The sequence below is a fragment of the Pollicipes pollicipes genome, unplaced genomic scaffold, assembly GCF_011947565.3.
Source record: "Pollicipes pollicipes isolate AB1234 unplaced genomic scaffold, Ppol_2.1 Scaffold_317;HRSCAF=354_pilon_pilon_pilon, whole genome shotgun sequence".
Lineage (NCBI taxonomy): Eukaryota > Metazoa > Arthropoda > Thecostraca > Pollicipedomorpha > Pollicipedidae > Pollicipes > Pollicipes pollicipes.
In genome coordinates this window covers 1-14,698 of record NW_023596244.1, presented here as the reverse complement: position 1 = coordinate 14,698, position 14,698 = coordinate 1, and the positions used below count along the sequence as shown (strand labels likewise).

Here is a 14,698-nt window from a genome sequence, read left to right as displayed (position 1 = left end):
CTGAGTTTCTTGCACGGCGCGTGACAGTATTACATGCTATTTGTAAGAGGACCACCAATAAATTACTTCAAGCATCTTTGGCCACTTTGAACCCTTCATAATAGCAGTTCCACAAAATCGGTTGGGGCATAGGGGAGCTGTACAGTACAAAAGTGACGCAACCTACCCTCGCGTACGTCGGCCTATTTTTTCATGCGGGAGGGAGCTGAAGCCCCATGTTAGATGGGAACTGCGCCCTTACCAACCGGTAGTTACTCTGCCCGCCATCCCTCAGTTACGCCTCCGTCCTCCACACGTGCTGTAACAGATGAACGGCATCAAAAACGAAAGATGAGCCCGGTCCCCTCTTAAATGCTATGGAGTTACACCATAATGCTGATAATTCGGCGAGTGCAAGCCTCTGTCCGGTGGCCGCGCGATCTCTTAACGGTGAAGGGGGCATAAAGGATATACACACCCCACAGTAGAAAGGGTATGACACAGGTGAAATAATGCATGACGGCGTCAGTAGATCACCGCTAGCGACAAGCAAGCCCTAACGTCAATGACCGGGTAATGCCGAACCGACCCCACAGGCGTTCCAACCCGCATTTTCCCACAGAAAGGAAATGGGAAAGTGCCGACATCCGCCGGCCTCCCTTGGCCCGCATTACCTCGTGTGAACTGGCGGTAGACTTTCAACTGACGCGCCACTATTCGCGGCAGACCAATCATGTAGCAGTAGAGGAACGTGGAGGAGAATTTCACGGTTAGGAATCCGGTAGACGCCTCGGGGTAGACAGCTGTTTGTATGGCGCGCAAGTTTGTTGTCTCGATGTGAATGTGTGGATGTGGCGGGAGACTTGAGCGGCATTACAGGCGCCGGCATTTTCCAAATTTGACTGCCAAGGCTACCGCAAACAATATTGTTGTTGACTCACTAGCTGTCCGGGTAATGTTGTAAGTGGCAGTTGTGGTCTCTCAGAAGTTCCGCGAATTGTTGCTAAGGTGAGGTCGCCATTTTCGCCACGCTTTTTGCTTTGCGCACACCCCAGTCCTGGATCGGGATCGGAACATTCCCAGCCTGCTTTGAGCACGGTTTGCCTGTCATTCCATGCATTAAAATAAATGATAATCTTAGCGAGTCTTCTGCAGCATTGATTGTGTCAAGGCTTATGCCCAATGGAAGTTCGTCAAGTTTTGGGCGAGGGCTTAGCTGTCTGAGATCTGTTTCACGATCTCCTGCTTCAGTGAGCCATATTTGACATATTGTTATTTTGGGGTGTTGGATGTAGGTTTTATCAGACTAAGACTTACATTTTGCAGCATTTAATGTGTAAGGTTTGCTGGACATTGAATGAACAAGATGGAAACCAAAATAAAGGGTGTTTTATTTGGTAAAACCAAGGATTGAAAATGTGATTATCTTTGGTTTGTTGTTTGCCACAAAAGTTAGATTGCTGTAAATTTGTGTATTGTAAATGTTTGCACATCTGAAATAATACTAACTTAGCTCACAACAAAATTTGTGCTCTGGATATTTCAAGGCTGAGGCATTTAGCTGCACCTGGTATGACAACTCTGCCACAAGCCATAATTAATGAATGTTACCATTCCACCTTACAAGTCATGACTGCCTGTCATCTGATAATTGTTTTCATATGTTTCAGGCTATTCTTCACTTCATTGGTGCAGAATCCATTTTCACCCATGCAGTCCACAGAATCCTCCAATGAATCGTAGGAAATCAAAGAAGTCCAAGTGGTCCAAAGAAGAGGTGAGCTTTACCATGCAAGCTGCAATTATGTTTTTCTATTGCCTCTAGAATTGCAGCATTGTATACAAATCCTTAAACACTGCACTGTAGTGTTTATTGTACTCAGGTCTGTAGCATTACCAAAATGCTGAAGACCTGAGTAGAGAGCCTCATTCCTCTAAGCATACTGCTCATGAACTTTGATACTCTCAACCATCTCTAGGAAAGGTCAGTTCAGATGCAGAAATGATGTGAATCATTTCAGGAAGATCAAAATTTGTGTTTTTTGTAAATGGGAATTTTAAAACATTTGTGTCAATTATAATGTTCAAAATGATAGTGCATCATTGCATTGGAATACAGTCTTTGAGTATCATGTATTGTGGTAGTGTGTGATGCATGTCGAGTGTTCACATCAAGGCTCATAGAAGAACATTATGTTTGATGCATGTTAATGTGCTGCTTTCTTTTTGAGCATCATGGTAAGGGCTGCTGCTCCTTATTCTATATGGTGTTCATGCTTCCTCTGATTATGTTAAAAAGTTGACTGTACTGAAAATCAAGGTTGGCTGTACTGAAATTCAAAGTTCCATTGAATGGGTGAAGTATGTATGAAAGAAAATACCAAATTGACAAAGTGGGCAAAAGGTTTGTGGCAATGGTTAATGCTCTTTTAGTTCACCAACAGCTTCTGTTGTATGCCCAGGCAAGTCATCACTCCTTTTAACTTGCTTTTAACTCACTAACAGTTTCTGTTGTATGCCCAAGCAAGTCATTACTCCTTTTAGCTCACAGACAGGTTCTGTTGTACACCCAAGCAAGCCATCACTCTTCTCATGTCTTTTAAACATGGGCCAGGGCATGCAAATTGTTATTGGCTTTGTTGACACCGCCATGTGGGATCCATATTAGGTTTCATTGGCAAAAATATATACACCTCCTATCTCAGTGCCATCAGGATCCAAGCTGGGTGGTTTGGTCATGTTGGATAAATATACTGGATTTTCTGATGCATGCATCTATGTGGAACTACACATATTGCTCATAAACATTATAATCAATTTGACACAAACACTAACCTATACATATATTATGCAGAGTTTATTCCCTTAAATCGTCCACAAGATTCCCAGTATGCAAACCATTGATGCAAGTCTTGGTTGCAGGAATGCACTGAAATTTTGCTGCCAGTTTCTTTGTTGTACTTTATGCTGTGTTTTTTAAATATGAAAGGGGTCGCGACGCACGTCGTCGCGCGCTGTTTTATGGAGTGCCAGTGCGTACAGAGGCCTCGTGAGGGCTCGGAGGCCATGGCGCAACCGGGACTCGAACCCGGGTCCCCACGTGGGAGGTTAAGACACCAGCCGCTCGGTGGCTACGCCACGTCGACGCTGTGGGCTTGTGTGTTGCGCGAACACTAACAATTCTTTCACGACAGTCTTTTGTATAGCATTGCACTTAGCAATCGTCAGGAGAAAATCAATTTTGACCATGGCACGACAGGGTTCTTGGGTTCAGATTCGAATACAATTTTGGGAGCCTGCGGTGGCATCGTGGGAACGTGGACGGGTGGCGGACCGGTGCCATCCGGGCCTCGCACTTATGTAACCTTTCACACGGGCCGACACGGGGCCTGCCGCTTTGGGGCAGACAGGAGGCGGACAATCCGCGGCGGGGAGAGAGAGGCGCGATCAAACCACTGTCGTGACCGCTGCCGCCGGTTATACACTCCACCCGACCATGATACCAATGAGGAGGGGGAGGGGAATGGAACATAAAAAAGGAGAGGAACGTGGTGCAAACCTCTCTGTGCGAACGTGCATGGTACGACTGTCACGTTACATGACGTGACGTGACGTGACGTGACGTGACGTGACCTGACCTGACGTGACCCGGCCGGGCCGCAGGACGAGCAGCTGAAACATGCCGTGGACGCGCACGGCGAGAAGTGGGACGTGATCCGCCAGCTCTTCTCCGGCAAGAACGAGTACGACATCCAGAGCAGGTGGAACCGCGTCGTCAACCCTGAGCTGGTCAAGGGACCCTGGACCAAGGAGGTCAGTGCCGCCTGCTGTGCGGGCGGCCGGTCAGATGCGGCTTGTTTGTTGTCAGTCGGCGCCTTCCCATCGAAGGTGACTGGGTGTCTGGTAGGTGGACGGAGCATAAGAGAGTGTGAATTATTGCAGTTACTGACTGGGTCACGGCGTATTCAGGCGCAATCTTCGAAGTGCATTTCATCACTAGTGACCACGTCTGTGAGTGACATTCTCCTTCTACGGAATCGTTCGGCTTACATTGCGTAAGCGTGACGTCTTGCGCAGGCCATGTCCTACCCAGTGATGCTCAAATGTAAAAAAAATGTTATGTTAAGTGTTGACCGCGCGGCGTCGGCCGCCGCGGAGCTGGTATGGCACGGCGGCAGTGGCCAGCGGCCCCTGCGGCGGCCCGCCGGCCTCGGTAGCTGTGTTACCCTCCACCGCTGAAGCCTCGGTAGGTGGGGCGGCCCCTTCGATAGCGGGCCGCAGAACGATCAATGCGCCGGCCTGAGCGGTGCGATCGAGGACGGCTGAGCGGCGGCCCAGCGGGGCGATAACGCGTTGGGTCCGGTCTGGCCCGCCCCTGACCGCTTTTGTAAATACGGACTCGGATTCGTGATCGGATGAAACGTGACCACGGTACAATGGAGACTCGGTGTGAAATTCACTGCGGCACGGGAAGGTTAATTCTTTGCCTTCTCGCAACTGCGAGAAGATGACGAAGTCGCCACAGCGGGTGTGTAATTCGCCGTATTCTGTAAGATTGGCATACTATCAATTTTGACATTCCGCCGGGAGCAACGCGCAGTTTTGCACCGTGGCTACTCAGACGTCTGCTGAAGGCTCTAGTCAGGGACCGTGAGCCGCACCGCGGGCGTCGGTCGGCCTATCCTGGCTGGGTTCGGCTGCTGACCGACCTGAGGGTCGGTCGGGCTGGCGGGCTCCGGGCTGCGGCCGTCACACGGTCGGCGGCGCAGGGTCACCAGGCGGCCCGGCCGGGCCGTCCATGCCGAGCCTTCCCGCGCGGCCGTTGGAAGCCCTCGATTCATTACGCCGCGACCACTCCTCGCCGTTCGAAACTCTCGAGCTGCGAGCTTCAAGGTCGGCCGGCCGGCGGTGTGCTCCTCCCACACGGGCCGCTCCGGGGGCGGACGAGCCCGCGACCCATCGCCGGGCCTCCCAACGGCCGCTGCGGTGCCGCTCCCAGCGCCGGCGCGCGCCGCCGCCCGATGACGGGATGGCTCGTGTGACACGCACGCCCCGGGGAGGCGCTTCTGATGCGCACCTTGGCCGCCCCGGGAGGCCGGGACCAGAGCTGGAAGTATGTTAGGCTGCGTCGCCGGCTGTTTGGTGCTCTCTGCTGCCTGGCAGCAGCGACCGACTGGCATTCGTCTGTTTGTTGTCCGTGGTTGCCTGTTACGGACTGCTGGGTCCAGCCGTGCCGTTGACACCCCTCGCGCGGGCGATGTCTGTCACCAGCGCAGCTACCCGGTACGGGCCCAGAACGGATGCGGTGCTCTGCGCTATGCAAATGTTCCTGTCTCATTAATGCTATCAGTTCCCAATCCAGCTGTGCCTGCGGCCATCGCGCGCCATTGACCTTTGGCGTGACGTGGCACCGGTGAGACGGTGGCGAGCGAACGTCTCATTTGTTCGACGATCGTGTATCGCAGTCATCCTGTCAAGCGAGCACGCAGCCGTGCTGCTCCGCCTCGCGAAGGTCATCCCGGTCAGGGTCAGGGGCCTGCAGCCGGCTCTGCGCACGCGCGGCAGACTCGACAGACTGGCGGGTGGCTGTCCCTGCCGGCCTGGCGTCAGGTGCTGCGTGCCCTGACCCAGTCAACCAAGCGCCGTGGCTGGTCCTGAAGGGTAGCTGCCGGTGGCGCCGGCAGAGGGCAAAGGATTACCCTTGCTGCGGGCGGCGGTTATCTCCGCGGGACTCCCACTGCTCAGCATTACTGACATTGTCAGCGAACGTTGCCGTGTCGGGCCGACTGGTCAGGCGGCCCGAGCCGGTGTCCTGTAGCCCAGGGGCGAGGCCGCCGCTCGCTGGGTCGGGCCGACTGGTCAGGCGGCCCGAGCCGGTGTCCTGTAGCCCGGGGGCGAGGCCGCCGCTCGCTGGGTCGTCCTGGTGGGCGAGATGTCTGCCAAGCCCGGCCACCAAACACAGACACGGCGCACTGATGTCTGAGGCCGGTATGAGCTGGGCCTGGCTGCTCCGTGACGCGTGGTTCTCAACTGAATCAGAATGAACCGACGGGAATCAGACCCCGGTGATTTTTAAGTACGTTGGAGCTGAAGGAAACCAGGCGTGTTTTGGTCAGAAAGTGTGCACGTTTTGGTGCTACGTGTGCTGTATTCGAGGTAGGAGGAATGCAGTCATGGTCTGACACTCACGAGCGCATGTCCCCCCCCCCCCCTCCAGTTTGAGGCCCTCGTAACTTCCGCGGAAAATGGCGCGCTGCCTGACCTACACTCGGCTGAATCACTCGGGACACCACATTACAAATCACGCGACGGAATTGAGTAATGATTGCCGTGACGAAATAATGGATTTGAAGTGAAGATAGATTATTGTATCTGTTCCTTCAGAACACATGCCGTGACATTAGTCACATGGTTGCTATCAGTGGATCTTACCAAACAGTGACTGGTAATGTTAACATTGAAGGCATGGTGATGTCACCGTCAGCGCGATATGGCTTACGATAGTGTGGGGGGGGGGGGGGGGGGTATACCGGTGATACCGAGGGAGGACATTAAACACCCCGTCACAAGGCCGTGATGGGGCTGGCTAGGGGCGCAGCCAGCGTCTCGGTGCGGGGGTGGCGCAGTGGTGAAAAAGTTCCCAGATGGTGAATGTCTCAGATAATAACAGAAAGAACAACAAAGATGATTGGATATTGCACACATGATTGTGAGGGGAGGGTGCCCGATTTTCAGTTTATCATTATTTTGAAGGAGAACAGAAAGCAGAATCCGGAGGATCGAATGGTTTTTGTATTGTTAAGTCATCAAACTGAAGAAGCCGGGAGTTAAATGGGTGCATGGACGATGATGCGCTTTATTTTCAATGTTTCGGTAGCCTGTTTCTAAACCGAAAGCTCTCGGGTGCTTCGCCAGGTATTTGGTGTTTTTCAGAGAAATCAGAAACGCGTTGGACGGTAAGTGATATGTCGAAATGGGGTAGCTTTTTTTTGTTCACATGACCAAGTTAGCTCGTCTAAAAATGTACAAAGTATTAAGATTCGAGCGGTGCAAAAATGTGCAATAACTTGGAGTAAGCGCGTTTGCGAGTCTAAAAAACAAAACCCCGTTGCCCGACGTTACAGTCTTTATAGGCCGCGCAGCGTGGGACCGGCGACGAACACTGGGCGATGGCCAACGGGCGACTAAGATGATGACGTCCGAGATAAGAACCTTTTATAGGCCGCGCAGCATGGGACCGGCGACGAACACTGGGCGATGGCCAACGGGCGACTAAGATGAATGACGTCCGAGATAAGAACCTTTTATAGGCCGCGCAGCATGGGACCGGCGACGAACACTGGGCGATGGCCAACGGGCGACTAAGATGATGACGTCCGAGATAAGAACCTTTTATAGGCCCGCGCAGCATGGGACCGGCGACGAACACTGGGCGATGGCCAACGGGCGACTAAGATGATGACGTCCGAGATCAGAACCTTTTATAGGCCGCGCAGCGTGGGACCCGCGACGAACACTGGGCGATGGCCAACGGGCGACTAAGATGACGTCCGAGATCAGAACCTTTTATAGGCCGCGCAGCGTGGGACCCGCGACGAACACTGGGCGATGGCCAACGGGCGACTAAATGATGACGTCCGAGATCAGAACCTTTCAACGCGTTAGCTCACCAATCCGTCGGCTTAGGAGGTAGTTTGGAAGGTAGACGGAAGTTAGAAGGATGGTAAAAGCAGGCGTGTATTTCACCTGCAGAATTTATAACCAGATTAGAGGAACAGATGGGCATTTAAAGCACTGCGAACTGGTGGTGAAACTAAAAAAATTAAAAACGCAATGTCAGATGTTCGTGTTACTCTATCTGTTAATCTGGTTATAGGATGTCCTCAAAATTAGAAGAGAAACCATATGTTTCCAATATTTGAACAATGCAACTTGAATTTGAAATGCTTGCGGAAGCCGTCCTCCACAACGATCATCTCCGCGCATCCGGCGCCTGGTGTTACCAGCAGCGACCAACACCGTTCGGTTTGGCCGAAGCTGCGACCTCGGCCAATAGGTTGTTGCTCTTAGGATTGCGCGCGCGCGACCTTCAAACCTTTCTTACATAAGTTGTTTCACTACTCGATGGTGGAAAGGGATGAACGTCCTCAGGCAAATAAAGGTTGGTCTTCTTTTGTGTCAACCCGATCTTGATCCACCCGATTAAACACTACGGGGTTCCATTGCCTTTCCCGATGAGCTGTCCCGTGGGTAGAACGCAAGGAGGAAGGTGGGCATGCTATCATTCCCGCTCGGGGTCTGGCGGCCCATCCTATTCCAGCACGGGGCGCCTACCCGTTGCTATTCTAGCGACACGAGGACCGGATCCCCTGGGCGATCCGAGGCCCTTAGAGGGATACATAATAATAGATGGGTCCCCTCCCTGCCGAGAGAAGCTCTTTGACACGGGCAGATGGCTCCTTCAAATCACACCCTCTGTCTTCGGTCCCTAGGGGCCCTTGGAGCTTCTCGGGAGCTATGGGTACGGGGGCGGGACACGTGCCCAAACTTGCCTGCGCGACTGGGGCTAACCACTGGCGACAGACTGGCGGTTGTATCAGTCACGTCTCCTGGCTATGCTGCGCGTCACGGTCGGAGGTCGTGTGCACTGCCCGAGCGGAGGCGGGCTCTGAGGTCGTGTATCGCCCGAGTAAAGCGGGGCTCTGAGGTCGTGTATCGCCCGAGTGAAGCGGAGCTATGAGGTCGTGTATCGCCCGAGTAAAGCGGGGCTCTGAGGTCGGGTATCGCCCGAGTAAAGCGGGGCTCTGAGGGTCGTGTATCGCCCGAGTGAAGCGGAGCTTTAAAACGTGTACCGCCCGAGCGGAGCGGGCCTCTTAGGCCGTGGTATCGCCCTAGCGGAGCGGGGCCTCTGAGGCCTGGTGTTATTGCCCGAGCGGAGCGGGCCTCTGAGGGGGCGCGGGTAATCGCCCCGAAAGCGGAGCGGGGCTTTAAAAACCGTGTATCGCCCCGAGGCGGAGCGGGGGTCTTGGCCGTGTATCCGCACCGAGCGGAGCGGGCCTCTGAGGGCCGCGTATCGCCCGAAGCGGGGCGGGGGTCTTTAAAACCGTGTATCGCCCGAGCGGGACGGGGGTCTTTGGCCGTGTATCGCCCGAGCGGAGCGGGCCTCTGAGGCCGTGTATCGCCCGAGCGGAGCGGGCCTCTGAGGCCGTGTAATCGCCCCGAGCGGAGCGGGCCTCTGAGGCCGTGTATCGCCCCGAGCGGAGCGGGCCTCTGAGGCCGTGTATCGCCCGAGCGGAGCCGGGCCTCTGAGGCCGTGTGTCACCCGAGCGGAGCGGGGCTATGAGGCCGCGTACCGCCCGAGCGGAGCGGGACTGGCAAGCTGCCAGGCAACAACAGAATTTCTGCACCGTAAGGCCGTCGAGCCGGCTGGTACTGCTATGGAGATAAGATCTGCAGTGGAGCGGCTCTCCGGCGGCTCGCTTGCCGCACGTCTGGCCTGGTGGCGGAACCTGACCGGCCCGGCCGATCGAGCCCGGCCCTGCCGGCTTCGGCTGTTCCCGGGCCGACCGCTGTACTCTGCTGTCCGGGGCGTACGCTTATCGGTGGAATGTCACGAAACGTGATGCGAACTGCATTGTGCTGTATGATCGTAACATTATTGATAAAGAACGCGAATTTGTGGCAAGTTTCGAACGGCTGTAGTTTCACTTTGCGGAAGTCGCGGCCGCTGGGGTTCGTTGCTACAGTTCTTCATTCAAAAGGGCAGATTGCCATGCGAAAGCTCGGTGCGCGCGCTGCTGCTCGCTGCCCGTGCCCGGGGTGTTTGTGATGCCTCCCTCGCAGCACTGGCTGGTCGTGCTGGCGTTGGGTCTGCTTGACTTGCGCCTGCCAGCCTTAACAGGCAATGTGGCGAATACGCCTGATGGGGCCGGGTGCCCGTCAGGTACGAGATTATACGAATGTTGCATGGCGAGCTGGCTTGGTGACGACCACGCCACGCTACGCCGGGCGGCGCCGGTGGCCGTTTGTGCCGCGTCACGGTCGTGACCGCGCGGCGCCTCTGGCACGCGGCGCGCGACGACTGGCCTTCGGAGCCGTCATCGCCGTCGAAGGGACGGGGCAGTGGCCGTGCCAGGGAACACCGCCGGGCTGCTGCGGGCGCTCGGACGCCATGTTGGCGCGAATGCGTATAGCGTGACTGGGCGGGAAGTTTTGAGCTGTTGATTAGAGGAGCCGGTTTGCAGAGATGGGTGTTCACGTCACCCTGTCCTTGTTTGGCGACTTTTCTTATCAGTGTGTTTTGCGAGCCTTCCTATCCGTCCTTGTTTTGACGACCTTTCTTACCCTTGCTTATGGCTTCCATTCTTGTCCGTCTTTGTTTTTGGCGACGTTTCATACAAACTTATGCTTATACTATCTTGTTACGATAGGATAGACCGATTGTTCACGGACGTTGTTAAAAAACCGTTCTGATGCTGTTCGCAGCTGTTGCTAAAATGGCATACCGATGTTTGTTTGTGGCTTGCTCACCCCTTTCTTGTCAAAGGCGGTTGGTAGGCGCCGCGGTCGCCAACAGAGACACACGTACACATGTCGCTTAACAGACGAAACGTGCGTTGGCAAATGGTCGGTTTTCCCCCTTTGGGAAGATGTCGCTCAAGGTCGGACGGAAAAGGGCATCTGAGGAAGATCAGCAACCGTATCTTACTTCGTGGGTCTGGCAGTGTGAAACAGCGCTGGAGAAGACGCACTGCTCAGTGTTAGGAATATACCGTGGGGCTCCGGTCGATGGAGAAGACGCACTGCTCGGTGTTAGGAATATACCGTGGGGCTCCGGTCGATGGAGAAGACGCACTGCTCGGTGTTCGGCATATACCGTGGGGCTCCGTTCGAGCCCTATTATTCACGTTGTCCTGGTAGCCATATAGGTGTTGTGCTTTATTTGCACAAAGTACGTGAGGCAACCACGTTTAATTATAACAGGTGTGCGTGCGTATACATAACAGGTATAACGGGTATGCGTGCGTTGGAGTGGATCGGTTGAGGACATGCGCGACGGTGTGTGTGTGTGTGTGTGTGTGTGTGTTGTGTGTGTGTGTGTGGTGTGTGTGTGTGTGTGTGTGTGTGTGTGTGTGTGTGTGTGTGTGGTGCGTGCGTGCGTGGTGCGTGCGTGCGTGCGTGCGTGCGTGCGTGCGTGCGTGCGTGCGTGCGTGCGTGCGTGCGTGCGTGCGTGGCGTGCGTGCGTGCGTGGCGTGCGTGCGTGCGTGCGTGCGTGCGTGCGTGCGTGCGTGCGTGCGTGCGTGCGGCGTGCGTGCGTGCGTGCGTGCGTGCGTGCGTGCGTGCGTGCGTGCGTGCGTGCGTGCGTGCGTGCGTGCGTGCGTGCGTGCGTTGCGTGCGTGCGTGCGTGCGTGCGTGCGTGCGTGCGTGCGTGCGTGCGTGCGTGCGTGCGTGCGTGCGTGTCTGTGTGTCTGTGTGTCTGTGTGTGCGGTGGTGCGTGGTGCCTGTGTCTGTGTCTGTGTCTGTGTCTGTGTCTGTGTCTGTGTCTGTGTCTGTGTCTGTGTCTGTGTCTGTGTCTGTGTCTGTGTGTGTGTGTGGGTGTGTGTGTGTGTGTGTGTGTGTGTGTGCGCGTGTGTGTGTGTGCGTTTGTTATGTATGTGTGTGTGTGTGTGTGTGTGTGTGTGTGTGTGGCGCGAGTGTGGTGGTGACGAGCACCGCGCGGACCCGGTAGGAGGACGACCGTGTGGTGGAGCTGGTGCACCAGTACGGCGCCAAGAAATGGTCGGTGATCGCGTCGCACCTGAAGGGTCGCATCGGTAAGCAGTGCCGCGAGCGCTGGCACAACCACCTGAACCCGGCCATCAAGAAGTCGTCGTGGACGCCGCAGGAGGACGACGATATCCTGCGTCTGCACCGCATCTACGGCAACCAGTGGGCCAAGATCGCCAAACACATCCCCGGCAGGTGGGCGGCGGCGGGCAGCGCACGGGGTGCCGGCCGGGGCGCGGCACGGGCCAGGAAAGGCGCCCCTGTGTTGTGTGCGGGGGGGGGGGGGGGGCGAAGCAGGGTGGCAGTCACCAGCCCGTCCGCAAGTGAACGTCACACCGCGGCGGAGATCGGGGGTCCGGCCGGCGCTCGGGGGCTCGCTGCTGACATCGTTATCATTTTTAGTATGGTCACGTTCATTTGGTGCAGGGGTTATCGAGAGGACCTTTGGATTGGTTCGTTGTACTGTCGGTTGTGTCATGTAGCAGACGAACCGCGTGGACACTGAACAGCGCAGCCTCTGCCGCGGTGACGGTTTCGGCATCTGACCCGGACCTCCCCAGGACCGTGGTGACCGTCCATGTATCTGACCTCCCCAGGACTGACAACGCCATCAAGAACCACTGGAACTCAACCGTCAAGAAGCGCTGGGAGGAGGGTGAGAAGCGGCGCTCGGGCGGCGCGGCGCCGCCTCGCGCTGGCGCCGAGCCGACGGCTCGGTACGAACCCCGCCAGCTGCCGCCGCCGCCGCCGCCGCCTCCGCCGCCCAGCTACCCGGAGTCGACGGTTGACACCGATTACTACTCGTCGCCATCGGTGGAGTACACCTCGCCGCCGGCCGCCGACTACCTGACGCCGCAGCACATGGAATACGCCAACGTGGCCGACGCTGACTTCCAGTATCAGACGGTACGAGTCCCGGGTCGCCACCGAGGGTCTGCGGCGGCGAATAGCGAGGGGCGTTGAGATTGTGACGTGTTTTTCTTTGTTGCTGCTCGGTTTTTGCGGGTGATACGTTGGTTTTATCCCATTTGTGCAAAAAATACTTGGGATCTGGTTTGTGCGTGGCTCAGTGTTTGGAGCCAGTTTTGTTTGCCTGCGGATGCCCCGTGGCTCTGGTCTTCTGATAATGCCCCCGTGCCTGGCGCATGCGGCCCGCGTGATGAGTTGGTGTTTGTTCGGACGTCGCTGACGCGGGCCCGACCGGCGGCAGACGGCTTGTGTGGGCTTCTCGGTGGCGGGTGCCGGCCCGTCGGCCCAGCAGCTGTGTGACCCGTTCGGCATCGACTCTCTGGTGTCGACGCTGGGCGGCGCCGGCGACGCGCTCAAGCCCAGCCCATGCCGCCGCCGCCGGCTGACCAGTACCAGGACGACTTCTCGGCCGAGCTGCCCGCCCGGCGCCATGGCCTATTCGCCCATCAGGTATCTGCGCGGTTGTGGTGCTTGTGGTCCATAACCGGCCTGGGGACGCCAGCCAGCGGCCCGGCCACGTGCATTCAATATTTGGCCAGGTCCGATCAGATGCAAACGGTTAACAATTTGTTGTTACGACCGCCATAGTCGTGATGGGACAATGATGAACCCGCAACTGACGTCTAGGCCATGGCCAGGGCTCAACTTTGTGGGCCATGGCAAGTTATGCCGCACTTTTTTGTGATTTGCTGAATTAGGAGACTCCCGTGAAGGACGCCACGTTTTGGGTGGCTAGTTTTCAGCAAACTTTAAAATTTGTGGACATGCACTTCTCCCTTGTGTGACCTCCATTTGACCCATTCACGTATAATGTGTACAGGTATGGTAGCAATATATATATATATATAATTTAAATTAAAACAATCCATGAGCATCTGTGCCTGGTGGAATGTGGCGCTGGCTTGTTTGCTGGGTATCCCACCAGGCCGATGTGCGACGCCGCGGACGCCGTGTGGGACTGTCATCCGTTCTGCTGCAGCTTCCCCGCCATCGGCGAGTACTCGGCGCTCGAGGTCGACCGCAAACCGGTGCTGGGCAGTGAGTTCACCGAGTACCGCCTGGAGACGCCCTACAGCGAGCTGTCGGCCGATCTGAGCGCGTCGGCCGCGCGGCTCTCGACGCCGCCCATCTTGCGCAAGCGGCGCCGCCAGACCAGCTGCGCGGGAGACGAGCTGTCCGGCACGCACACGGACCTCAGCAACACCAGCCCTGCTGCAGGGACGCCGCCGTGCCCGGTCACCGCCGCAGAAGATCACGCCGCTACCGTTCTCGCCGTCGCAGGTGCGCCCGCCGTGTCCGCGCGCGCGCGGCCGGGGCAGAAGACGCCTCGGCTTCCGGCTAGCGCTTCTCTAGTGTGTCATGGCGTGTCGGGTGAGTCGTGATGTAGTGAAGCGTGTTTTCGCACCAAAAGAGAGAGGATTCGGTTGCCCCTGTTATCAAGGTTCCACAGCCACGTTGCATACGTCGCAGGCAGACGACCTGTGTTTTTCATTGCAGTTCTTGAACGGCTCTCGAAACGCGTTCGATGATCTGGGCCTGACGGGCTCGCCGATGCGGGATCGGTCCGCTGGCACTGGAGGATGTCAAGTTCATGACGTCGACGCCCCAGCACGGCCGACTGACCAGGTACCACTCACCCACAGCAGGCTAGTTTTGAGCATTGTGTTACGATTAGTCATCGTGCGCCTGCGTTCATGACGCGGACTCTCCGCGACTTGTGTTTTTGAATTACGTTTCCGACACTTCTGCCGGTTTACAAAGCTGGGTGATGTGCTCACATGGCCCTCCCTCGGAAGGCTGGAGATGGGCCGGCGGACCCCCCGCCGACGACCACGCAGCTGAAGCCCAGAACGCCGGACACCCTGAAGAAGATGCTGAAGGACATGGAGATCAATAATGGACCAATTATATTTGTGGTCAGTGCATTTGTTCTAGGCCTGGCAAATGGTTTCATGTCGGGTTCCGGCGCTATTTGGTATATTTG

General features: G+C 56.4%; 1 protein-coding gene across 1 annotated transcript; it reads left to right on the top strand.

The window, feature by feature from the left end:
- Positions 1-818: 818 nt before the first annotated feature.
- LOC119090888 (transcriptional activator Myb) lies at positions 819-14,056 on the top strand. Its single transcript, XM_037213618.1, has 8 exons — positions 819-987; positions 1,650-1,756; positions 3,643-3,792; positions 11,708-11,940; positions 12,342-12,651; positions 12,956-13,164; positions 13,694-13,995; positions 14,034-14,056. Exons 2-8 carry the CDS (start codon positions 1,712-1,714, stop codon positions 14,054-14,056), a joined length of 1,272 nt encoding a protein of 423 aa, XP_037069513.1. The 5' UTR covers positions 819-987; positions 1,650-1,711.
- The last annotated feature ends 642 nt before the right edge of the window (positions 14,057-14,698 follow it).